At 44.7% G+C, this 12,891-nt stretch overlaps 1 protein-coding gene across 8 annotated transcripts in view; it reads right to left on the minus strand.

Annotated features, from left to right (window-relative positions):
* The window catches only part of LOC140455411 (netrin-G1-like), a 78,895-nt gene that overhangs the window by 26,850 nt on the left and 39,154 nt on the right, over positions 1-12,891 (minus strand). For 6 of the 8 annotated variants that reach the window (XM_072550252.1, XM_072550247.1, XM_072550249.1 and 3 more), the window contains 2 exons: positions 8,143-8,786; positions 4,532-4,704 (listed from right to left, as the gene is read on the minus strand). In XM_072550252.1, coding sequence (XP_072406353.1) covers positions 4,532-4,704; positions 8,143-8,786 — 817 coding nt within the window. Of the gene's footprint in view, positions 1-4,531; positions 4,705-8,142; positions 8,787-10,618; positions 10,699-11,124; positions 11,209-12,891 lie in introns of those variants that run through there. The other 2 variants (XM_072550254.1, XM_072550253.1) reach the window with 2 other exon arrangements.

Here is a 12,891-nt window from a genome sequence, read left to right on the forward strand (position 1 = left end):
TAGGCAGCAGGAGTCTTTTGTGGATATACCCATTTCAAATAGGTATGCTGATTTGGAAAATGTAAGGGGTGATGGATTCTCAGGGGAACGTAGCACGAACAGCCAAGTTTTTGGTATTAAGACTGGCTCTCATGCAATGAGATGTAGGTCGGCTTCCAAGAGATCAATTGTGTTCGGGGGTTCTGTAGTCAGATGTATCGACAGACGTTTCTGTGGTCAGCAGAGAAAAAGCAAAATGGTGTGTTGTTTCCCTGGTGCCAGGATCAAGGCTGTCTCACAGAGGGTGCAAAATGTTCTCACAGCGGAGAGGGGCCAGCAGGAGGTCATTGTCCACGTTGGATCCAACGACATAGGAAGGGAAAAGGCTAAGACGCTGAAGGGAGATTACAGAGAGTGAGGCAGAAATTTAAAAAGGAGGTCCTCAAGGCTAGTAATATCTGGATTGCTCCCAGTGCTACGAGCCAGTGAGGTTAGGAGTCGGAGGATAGAGCAGATGAATGCATGGCTGAGGAGCTGGTGTCTGGGAGAAGGATTCACACTTTTGGATCATTGGAATCTCTTTTGGGGTAGAAGTGACCTGTACAAGAAGGACAGATTGCACCTAAATTGGAAGGGGACTAATATACTGGCAGGAAAATTTGCTCGAACTGCTTGGGAGGATTTAAACTAGTGAGGTTGGGGGGGGTGGACCTAGGGAGATAGTGAGGAAAGAGATTGATCTGAGACAGGTACAGCTGAGAACAGAAGTGAGTCAAACAGTCAGGGCAGGCAGGGACAAGGTAGGACTAATAAATTAAACTGCATTTATTCAATGCAAGGGGCCTAACAGGGAAGGCAGATGAACTCAGGGCATGGTTAGGAACATGGGACTGGGATATCATAGCAATTGCAGAAACATAGCCCAGGGATGGGCAGGACTGGCAGCTTAATGTTCCAGGATACAAATGCTACAGGAAGAATAGAAAGGGAGGCAAGAGAGGAAGAGGAGTGGCATTTTTGATAAGGGATAGCATTACAGCTGTGCTGAGGGAAGATATTCCCGGAAATACATCCAGGGAAGTTATTTGGGTGGAACTGAGAAATAAGAAAGGGATGATCACCTTATTGGGATTGTATTATAGACCCCCCCCCCCCCCCCCAATAGTCAGAGGGAAATTGAGAAACAAACTTGTAGGGAGATCTCAGCTATCTTTAAGAATAATAGGGAAGTTATGGTAGGGGATTTTAACTTTCCAAACATTGACTGGGACTGCCATAGTGTTGAAGGTTTAGATGGAGATAAATTTCTTAAGTGTGTACAAGAAAATTTTCTGATTCAGTATGTGGATGTACCTACTAGAGAAGGTGCAAAACTTGACCTACTGTTGGGAAATAAGGCAGGGCAGGTGACTGAGGTGTTAGTGGGGGAGCACTTTGGAGCCAGCGACCATAATTCTATTCACTTTAAAATAGTGATGGAAAAGGATAGACCAGATCTAAAAGTTGAAGTTCTAAATTGGAGAAAGGTCAATTTTGAACAGTATTAGGCAAGAACTTTCGAAAGCTGATTGGGGGCAGATGTTCGCAGGTAAAGGGACGGCTGGAAAATGGGAAGCCTTCAGAAATGAGATAACAAGAATCCAGAGAAAGTATATTCCTGTCAGGGTGAAAGAGAAGGCTGATAGGCGTAGGGAATGCTGGATGACTAAAGAAATTGAGGGTTTGGTTAAGAAAAAGAAGGAAGCATATGTCAGGTATAGGGCTCATGCCCGAAACGTTGATTCTCCTGCTCCTTGGATGCTGCCTGACCTGCTGCGCTTTTCCAGCAATACATTTTCAGCATATGTCAGGTATAGACAGAATAGATCGAGTGAATCCTTCGAAGACTATAAAGAAAGTAGAAGTGTACTTAAGAGGGAAATCAGGATGGCAAAATGGGGACATGAGATAGCTTTGGCAAATAGAATTAAGGAGAATCCAAAGGGTTTTTACAAATATATTAAGGGCAAAAGGGTAATTAGGGATAGAATAGGGCCCCTCAAAGATCAGCAAGGCGGCCTTTGTGTGGAGCCACAGAAAATGGGGGAGATACTAAATGAATATTTTGCATCAGTATTTACTGTGGAAAAGGATATAGAAGATACAAAGTGTAGGGAAATAGATGGTGACATCTTGCAAAATGTCCAGATTACAAGAAGGAAGTGCTGGAATGGTTGAAATGGTTAAAGGTGGATAAATCCCCAGGACCTGCTCAGGTTAACCCAAGAACTCTGTGGGAAGCTAGAGAAGTGATTGCTGGGCCTCTTGCTGAGATATTTGTATCATTGCTAGTCACAGGTGAGATGCTAGAAGACTGGAGGTTGGCAAACGTGGTGCCACTGTTTAATAAAGGGCGGTAAGAACAAGCCAGGGAACTATAGACCAGTGAGCCTGACCTCAGTGGTGGGCAAGTTGTTGGAGGGAATCCTGAGGCACAGGATGTACATGTATTTGGAAAGGCACGGAGTGATTCGGGATAGTCAACATGGCTTTGTGTGTGGGAAATCATGTCTAACAAACTTGATTGAGTTTCTTGAAGAAGTAGCAAAGAAGATTGATGAGGGCATAGCAGTGGATGTGATCTATATGGACTTCAGTAAGGCGTTTGACAAGGTTCCTCATGGGAGACAGATTAGCAAGGTTAGATCTCATGGAATAAAAGGAGAACTAGCCATTTGGCTACAGAACTGGCTCAAAAGTAGAAGACAGAGGGTGGTGGCGGAAGGTTGTTTTTCAGACTGGAGGCCTATAACCAGTGGAGTGCCACAAGGATCGGTGCTGGGCCCTCTACTTTTTGTCATTTACATAAATGATTTGGATGCGAGCATAAGAGGTACAGTTAGTAAGTTTACAGATGACACCAAAATTGGAGGTGTAGTAGACAGCGAAAAGGGTTGCCTCAGATTACAACAGGATCTGGACCAGAGGGGCCAATGGGCTGAGAAGTGGCAGATGGAGTTTAATTCAGATAAATGCGAGGTGCTGCATTTTGGGAAAGCAAATTTTAGTAGGACTTATACACGTAATGGTAAGGTCCAAGGAAATGTTGCTGAACAAAGAGACCTTGGAGTGCAGGTTCATAGCTCCTTGAAAGTGGAGCCACAGGTAGATAGGATAGTGAAGCAGGCGTTTGGTATGTTTTCCTTTATTGGTCAGAGTATTGAGTACAGGAGTTGGGAGGTCATGTTGCGGCTGTACAGGATATTAGTTAGGCCACTGTTGGAATATTGTGTGCAATTCTGGTCTCCTTCCTATCCGAAAGATGTTGTGAAACTTGAAAGGGTTCAGAAAAGATTTACATGGATGTTGCCAGGGTTGGAGGATCTGAGCTACAGGGAGAGGCTGAACAGGCTGGGGCTGTTTTCCCTGGAGCATCGGAGGCTGAGGTGTCACTTTATAGAAGTTTACAAAATTATGAGGGGCATGGATAGGCTAAATAGATAAATTCTTTTCCCTGGGGTTGGGGAGTCCAGAACTAGAAGGCATAGGTTTAGGGTGAGAGGGGAAAGATATAAAAGAGACATAAGGGGCAACATTTTCACGCAGAGGGTGGTACGTGTATGGAATGAGCTGCCAGAGAATGTGGTGGAGGCTAGTACATTTGTATGGGTATATGAATAGGAAGGGTTTAGAATAATAGGGCTGGGTGCTGGCAGGTGGGACCAGATTGGGTTGGGATATCTGGACGAGTTGGACTGAAGGGTCTGTTTCCGTGCTTTACATCTCTGTGACTCTATATCCCTCCTTCGCAGCATTCATTTCTTGATATTTCAGATATTTATTACTGATAGGCTTATTCTCCTTTCACCCTCCTTCAGTTGTTCCTCGGATGTTTATCCAGCTATTACAATGCCACTCACACATCAATCTACACTTCATTGCTGTCTCTATTGGTGCGTGAGTCTGGATATATCTAAACCATCCAACTTTCATAACCCACCTGCTACATAATGTTAGCCTTGCTCACTGACTCTGACATTACACTGACAGTTTTAACTTCAAGAAATGTTTAAATGGAATAAATAAGGGGAAACGTTTCCAGTGAGAGGAAGGTCAGAACCTAGAGGTCACAAATTCAAAATAATTGGCAAAGGAACCGAAGGGGGAGATGAGGTGATTTTATACAGCAATTGTGATCTGGACTGTGCTGCCTCTAAGTGCAGTGGCAGTGGATTCAATCAGAAATTCCAAAATCCAATTGGACAAAAATCTGTAAAGGAGACATTTCTAATACGATTGGGAAAAATCAGGGGAGTACGGTTGATTGGACAGAACTTTCGAAGGTTCCGGTATGATGAGCTGAATGGTCTCTTTCTGTGCTGTCTGAATCTCTGATGGTGCTTCTGTACAACCTGTCATGATGTGTCTCTGTTTATTTGAGAACACACTCGCAAACATCCACTGGGTTGGATTTAGAATCATCGAGTTTTCAGGGTTTGGCACAAGGATGAAATATGAAGTAAAACTCCCCCCCTCAATGCTAGACTGAGCCGGAGAGATGTTCATTACTCACAGACATTGGCCGTCCCTTTGGGGATGGGGAGGTACGAGCCTGCTCTCCATCGTCGGCCATGAAAACCTTTCTTGCATCGACCACAGTCCGGCCCCGTGGTGTTGTGCTCACACTCACAGCTCAGCTTCCCCTTCTTCATGAAACAGTTGTTGGCGTGAAGGTTACACTTGCACCTGACAACACACAACAGCAAAAAGCCACCAGTCAGCTCTCTGAGAGATCACATTCTCCGCACCGTCAGTCTGCTCCCCCTTTATCAGCTACATTATGAAAACAATTGGTAAGGTGAAAATTAGAGTAAAACTCAGAGTTCATGGACAAGTTGACCACTGGGTCAAAAGAGCTATATCTAACCTTGAGCTGTATCTGTCACTTTAAAAGAGTCGAGGTGGCTTTACTTTCAGTTTAAAAGAGGGAGTTTTACTCAGTAAAAAGCCATGCTGTACCAGAAGTATTTGATGGAGTTCGTGTAGGGATGGCTTTACACGACAGCTATCTCCATGCTGTACCTGTCCTACAACTGTTTGATGGGTGTATTGTTGACAGAGTTTAACTCTGTGTTTAACTTCATCTATCTCAGTGTTTGATGGGGATAGCTTTTCTCTGTATCTAATGCTTCCTTTACCTGCCTTGGGAATGTTTGATGTATCTGTATGGAGCAGGTTTTACTCTGTATCTAACCTTGTGCTATACCTGCCTGAGGAGGATCTGACGAAGACAGTGTAGAGGTTGCTTTTCTCTGTAACCAGCCCATTCTGTTCCTGTCCTGGGAATGTTCAATAGGTACAATATGGAGGATGTTTACTCCATATCAAACCTTTCCTGGGAGTATTTTGCCGGGATAACACATAGAGAGTTTTACTCTGTATCTAACTCTGTGCTGTATCCATCCTGGGAGTACTTAGTAGGGACAGCATAAAGGAAACTTTTCTCCTATTTAACCCCATTCATTACCTATCCTGGGAGTATTAGATAGGGACAATGCAGATGGAGCTTTACATTGTATCTAAACCTGGACTGTCCCTGTCCTGGGAGTATTTGACAGGGACAACATAGAAGTAGCCAGACTCAGTATTTAAACCCATGCCGTTCCCCTCTCTGTTCCAGGAGAACCCGTACATGTGCAACAATGAGTGTGATGCTCACATGCCTGAGCTGGCCCACCCTCCCGAGTGGATACTGGATGAGGAAGGCAGGATTCCCACCAGCTTGTGGCAATGTATGCCCTGGAGGAGCTTCCCCAAGCCCCTGGTGGTCAACATCACCCTGTCCTGGAGTAAATCACATTAACAAGCCCACCTACAGGGCAGGAGGGTTGTCACAATGCTGGTGTACACCGACTCTCACACTGCCTCGTCAGAGGAGGTGTTGCAGGTGATAATGAGGCACCTGATAGGCCTAAGGACCCCCATTTAAGTATGTGAACTTCAGCAAGGCCTTCAACAAGGGTCGACATGGTGGATTGGTTACTCAGGTTCAATCACATGGGACCCAGGGAGAGCTTGCCAATTGGATACAAAATTGGTTTGATGGCAGGAGACACAGGTGGCAGTGAAGGGTTGCTTTTCAAACTGGAAACCTGTGACCAGCGGTGTGCTGGGTCGATTGTTGTTCATCAGTTATATAAATCATTTGGATGAGAATATAGGAAGAATGTAAGTAAGTTTGCAGATAGCACCAAAATTGGTGACCAAGCGGACAATGAAGAAGGATGTCGAAGAGTGCAATAAGAAGTTGATCAGCTGGATCAGTGGGTCGATAGAGTTTAATTTAGGTAAATAGGAGGGGTTGCATTTTGGTAAGGCACACCAGGGCAGGACTCATGCAGTTGATTGTAGGATCCTGGGGAGTACGGAAAACTGACTTAGGGGTTCAGGTATATAGTTTCTTGGAAGTGGTGTCAGAAGAAGATAGGGTGGTTTAGAAGGTGTTTGACATGCTTGCCTTCATTGCTCAGACCATTGAGCATAGAAGTTGGGACATCATGTTGAGATTGTACAGGACATTGGTGGGGCTGATTTTAGAATACTGCATGCAGTTCTAGTCACCCAGCTATAGGAAGGATATCATTAAATTGGAATGGTTACAGAAACGATTTACAAACATGTTACCAGGACTGGAAAGTTTAGGTTTTAAGGGGAGGCTGGTTAAGCTGGGACTTTTTTCCCTGGAGCGGAGGAAGTTGAAGGGTAACTTATGGAGATTATAAAATCATCAAGGTGAATTGCAAAGGTTTTTTCTCTAGGGTGGGGGATTTTCAAATGAAAGCACATAAGGTGAAAGAGGGAAGATTTAAAAGGGACCTGAGGGGTAACTTTCACACAGCGGGTAGTGTGCACATGGGATAACCTGCCAGTGGCAGTGTGGATGCAGATACAGTTACATCATTTAAAAGACATTTGGACAGGTACATGAACAGGAAAGGTTTGGAGGGTTATGGACCAAAAACGGCAGAGAAGAAGGCGTTTGGTATGCTTTCCTTTATTGGGCAGAGTATTGAGTATAGGAGTTGGGAGGTCATGTTGTGACTGTACAGGATGTTGGTTTGGCCACTTTTGGAATATTGCATGCAATTCTGGTCTCCTTCCTATTGAAAGGATGTTATGAAACTTGAAAGGTTTCAAAAAAGATTTACAAGGATGCTGCTAGGGTTGGAGGGTTTGAGTTATAGGGTGAGGCTGAATAGGCTGGGGCTGTTTTCCCTGGAGCATTGGAGGCTGAGGGGTGACCTTACAGAGATTTATAAAATCATGAGGGACATGGATTGGGTAAATAGACAAAATCTTTTCCCTGGGGTCAGGGAGTCCCACTCGGGGCCAGAGGTTTAGGGTGAGAGGGGAAAGATATAAAAGAGACCTGAAGGGAAAGTTTTTCATGTAGAGGGTGGTGCGTGTATGGAATGAGCTGCCAGAGGAAATGGTGGAGGCTGGTACAAGTGTAACATTTAAAAGGCATCTGGGTAGGTATATGAATAGGACAGGTTTAGAGACTATGGGCCGAATGATGACAAGTGGGACTAGATTAGGTTCGGATATCTGGTCGGTATGGACGAGTTGGACCGAAGGGTCTGTTTCTGTGCTATATATCTCTCTAACTCTAGGACTCTAAAGGCAAGTGGGATGAGTTTTGTTTGGAAAAACGTGGTCAGTATCAAAGAGTTGGACCACAGGATGTGCTTCCGTGCTGTATGACCCTATGACGCTAAGTCTGTAAAACTTACAGAGTTACTAAGCACTGACAATTGAAGTGGTGAGAACATCTCACCTTCTTGGAATCTTACATAAAATCAAAACGACCTCCAGATATTTGCCTCACTACTGCCTTCCCCAAGTGTTTCCTGGCTTGTGTCCAGAAATGATGACCCCAACGGTGACCCCAGATATTGTGCCTGATGATGCTCTGCAGCTATTGACCCTAATGGTGACCCATGATGTTGACCCTCATGCCAAACTCATAAGTGTTAACACTCTTGATGCTCCCAGATGTTCTCCGACTGGTGCTCCCAAAATATTTCCCTGATCGTGTTCCCCAGATGTGGACCCTGACCCCGTGCTCCCTGAATGTGAACAGTGAGTTGTGACCCTGCCCAGAAAGGACTGTGGAGCTCTCACCGGCCACGGATGTCCAGGTTGGAGATGGCATAGAAGTACTTGGAGAGATTGTGGGGGTCGACGCTGGTGGGTCCAGTGGCCGGCCGCAGCAGCCGGAGCCGCAGGTCGGTCAGGGTGAAGAAATCTCTCAGCTCCTTGGTGGTGTCCAGTTGGCCATACAGTGAGGCCATGTCCCCGAAACGGGGACCCCCGAACAGAGCCAGACGCTCCTGGATCTCGAAGCGAACCATCTTGTCCACCTTCCACACGTAGCCCCTGGAGTACTCCTCGGTGCAGATGATGTCCAGCACCGAGGCAGCCCTCAGATCCCGGGCCCTTCTCGGCTCCATCCCGAAGGAGTTGAGGCAGTCGGCTGCGTAGAATTGGTAGGGCTGCCAGCTCCGCCCATGGTCCAGGGACTTCTCCAGGACCATCTGCTCCGGCCGGCCAGACTCAAAGGTGATGATGATGTCTTCGGTCAGCTCAATGTTCTTCCCCCAGGACAGGGTGATGTTGACCACCAGGGGCTTGGGAAAGCTCCTCCAGGATACACTTTGCCAAAAGCTGGTGGGAATCCTGCCTTCGTCATCCAGCATCAGCTCGGGAGGGTGGGCCAGCTCAGGCGTGTGAGCATCACACTCATTGTTGCACATGTATGGGTTCTCCTGGAACAGAGAGGGGAACGGCATGGGTTAGAGACAGTGTAAAGCTCCTCTACATTGTTCCTATTAAATACTCCCAGGACAGTTACAGTCCAGGATTAGGTACAGAGTAAAGCTCCCTCTATCTTTTTTCTATTAAATACTGCCAGGTCAGGTACAACAGAGGGTTAGGTCCAGAATAAAGCTCCCTCTACATTGTCCCTATCAAATACAGAGGAACCTTGATTATCTGAATGACAAGGGCAGGGACTACTTTGTTCAAATAATCAAATATTCTGATAATCTAATGTTCAGATAATACAGTTTAGCCAAACAGCGGGACGTTGAGATCTTGTTTGAATATTCCAAAATTCAGATAATTGACACTCAGGTAATCGAGGTTCCTCTGTATTTGATAGGGACAATGTATAGGGAGCTTTATTGGGGATCTAACCCAGGACAGGCACAGCATAGGGTCAAATGCAGAACAAAGCCCCCTCTACATTGTTCCTATCTAATATTCCCAGGAAAGGTGCAGCACAGGATTAGACCTAACGTAAATCTCCCTCTACACTTGCTGTATCAAATACTTTTAGGCAGATACAACATGGAATTATAGAGTACAGCTTCCTCTACATTATATCTATCAGTTACTCCCTGAAATAACTCCACAAACAGCAGTATCCTGCCATCAAGTCACCCTTTATTTACACCTGGACAGTCATTGACACTGATCCAGCTTCCTTCTGAACCAGCTCTCAGAGTGAACAGAACATCTGACACTTCTGTTTATATCTGTCAGCCAGTGATCCCAGATCAATGACCTTAATCAGGAAACTCATATCCTGTGAGGTCCAGCTGGCTTACCCGGTCACAATCACTACGCTCCCAGGAGAGGAAAAGCACAGGGTTAGATACAGAGTAAAGGTTCTTCTGCACTGTCTGCCATGAAATACTACCAGAACACAGACATCACAGGCAGATTAATCTTCCCTTCTGCACTGTCCCTGTTAAACAGTCTCAGGGCAGATACAGAATAAGATTAGATACAGAATAAAACTCCCATCTGCATTGTTCCCATCAACTACTCCCAGGACAGGTACAGCACAGTATTAGATACAGAGTAAAGCTCCCTCTACATTGTCCCTATTAAATAGTCCCAGGAAAGTTACAGCACAGGGTTAGATACGCAGGATAGCTCTCCCTACATTATCCCTACCAAATATTCCGAGGGAAGTCGCAGCAAAGAGTTTGAGATATTGTTGAATTTGCCACCTCCCACCCTGAAGCAGTACACCCTCCTTTTTAAATGACCACACAACTCTCTGTGTTGGCATGGAATCTGTAAACATTGGCTATTCCCTGCAATCAAATAAGTTAAAGTATGTGCTAAAGATGGAGAGTGTAGCAATACACAAGGACAATCAAGATTAATGAATCTGCAATTGTCACAGCATCATCTAAAGGGATCAACTAAAGCTGTGTAATGGCAAAAATTATTTTTAGCTTTCTATGTAAATGAAATTGAGCGAATATTGATAACAAAATCCTCAAGCTATTTAGAGTATAAATGAATAATTGAGCAACAGCAATGTTAAGTGCTCTTGAAGTACTGTTTTCCTCAGTACATCATTAACAGCACCATGTCCCAGCACTACAACAGAAGCTTCAATGATGAGAGGCAGTTGCAACAGTGAGGGATTTCGAGGAACAGTTTCTGCTCGGAGTTCAAATACTGGGATCATTTTCATTCCACTGTTGCTCATTGAACTCACAGACCAACGTTGACTCCCAGCGCAGCAACACTTCCATTTAAAAATGTTCATCCTTCTTTTCACATCCGTCCATGGCCTCACCTCCTGACCTTTTGACTCCTCCTGCACTCCACAATCTCCTGTGATATCGTTGCACTCCTCCAATTGCAACCTCATGAGTATTCCCAATTTAAATGCTCCATCTTTGGGGCCGATGTCTTCCATCACCTGGGCCCTAAAGTCTGCAATTTCTTCACTAAACATTTGTCCCACTGTCTATTCCTTTCAGGCTTCTTACAGCCTGTGTGTTTGACAGATCACCTGTCCTGATATCACCTTAAGTGATTCAGTGTCAATTTGGGTCTGACTTAATCTCACTTAAACACATTGGGGGTATTTCACTGTGTTAACGGTGTGATATAAATACAAGCTGTTGTTGTTGAAACAGGTATTAAAACGTCATAATCCAGGCACACAGAAAGAGAGAGAGAGAGAGACTCAACAGGTTCCTGCGGTGTGTGTTTGAATCAAAACAGGAAAGTGAGTGGAGCACTGGAGTGTAAACACAGCAGTTCCTCAATCCTTGTTACTGCAACAAATCCACTCACCCGTTGATGTTTATTTCAGAAGGTTAAGTGCTGTTATCTTGGATTTGCAATGTGTTGTGTGACGAAGCTCCTGCTTTCCTTACTAACTAAACCACTTGCTATCAGCATGCCTCATTCCCCTGGTTAATGATGTACCTTTGGAGGATTACTAAGGACAGAAGTTATTGGCTCTGTAAAGTTCACTCCCAGTAAAATCATGTCACTTCCAGGTCATGATTAATCTGACACTTTTGTTTGACTTAATTTATGTAGCGCCTGAACATGTCCTGAGTCATTTCACAGGAACATTAATCTGGAAAAGGTTGACACTCAGCCACGTCATGAGATAGTACGACTGGTGAATTAAAGGGAAGAGAGAACAGTGCGAGGGGAGAAGCTGTAAAATATTTTGTGATGTTCTGAGGTGCTGAAAGAGAGATGAATTTTTTTTTCATTAATGCATTCTGTTTTATTAACAGGATGTGAGCATCACTGATGAGGACAACATTTCATAAAATTGTGGAAGTATGTCATTTGACCCATTGAGTCTACATGCATCCACTGAAGAGCATCCCCCACTACCCACCCTCACCCTGTAACTCTGCATTTCCCTAGCCTGCACGCCTCTGAATATTAAAGGCAACTTAGCATGGCCAATTCACATTATCTGCTTGTCTTTTGGACTGTGGCAAGAAACTGGAGCATACCCACACAGGCATAGGGATAATGTACAAGCTTTACACAGCTGACTGAAGATGGCATCAAACCCACATCTCTGGTGCTGTGAGGCAGCAGTACTACCACTGAGCTACCTTGCTGCAATACATTTGTTGCTAATGCCTAACCGACCTTGAGAATGTGCTGGGCATTCTATTCTATTTGGAAAGCAGTTCCTTGATTTTGACACTGAAGGAATGGTGATATATTTCCAAGGAAGGATGGTGTTTGGCTGGGAGAGGAACTTGCAAGTGGTATTTCTTTTCTTTCCAACCCTGTGCACAGCTTAAGCCTTTGTTGATCCTCATCACTCATTGTAAGAAGAACAGCTTGCTCGAGGCACTTGCTACTTCTGAAAACTACATGGAACGACATCGAATTTACAGCACTGAGACAAGTAGGACAGTTCCAAATGTGCTGCATACACATAACAATATTAGGGTGGAAATGGCCTGGGGTATTATCACAAGACCATTAATTCAGGAAGCTCAGCTAATGTTCTGGGGACTTGAGTTCAAATCCTGCCATGGCAGATGGTGGAACTTGAATTCAGTTGAAAAACAAAATCTGGAATGATAACCATGAAACCATTATCAAACGCCAAAAACATTGGGTCATGCATGTCCTTTAGGGAAGGATAGCTGTCATACTTACCTCGTCTGGCCAACATATGACTTCTGATCCACAGTAATGTGTTTGACAATGGGGAATGGGGATGGGCAATAAATTTTGGTTTAGCCAGAGACACCCACATCCAATGAGTGTTTTAAAAAAAATCTCCTTTGCATTATCATAACATAATTTTCTACTCCATTATCCCTCAAGTGTTTACCTGGATTCCTCTTAAATGTATCTCGGTTATCAATCTCCATCAGTCAGTGGCTAGAAATACTGCAACAAATAATTCATCTCCTGACTTCCCAAAGCCTAGCCACCACCTACAAGGCACAAGTCAAGAGTGTAATGGAATACCTCCTACTTGCCTGGATGGGTGCAGCCGCAACAACACTCAAGAAACTTGAAAACATCCAGGACAAGACAACACACTTGATTGGCACCACACCCACAAGC

The sequence above is a fragment of the Chiloscyllium punctatum genome, chromosome 30 (genome assembly GCF_047496795.1).
Source record: "Chiloscyllium punctatum isolate Juve2018m chromosome 30, sChiPun1.3, whole genome shotgun sequence".
Taxonomy (NCBI): Eukaryota; Metazoa; Chordata; class Chondrichthyes; order Orectolobiformes; family Hemiscylliidae; genus Chiloscyllium; species Chiloscyllium punctatum.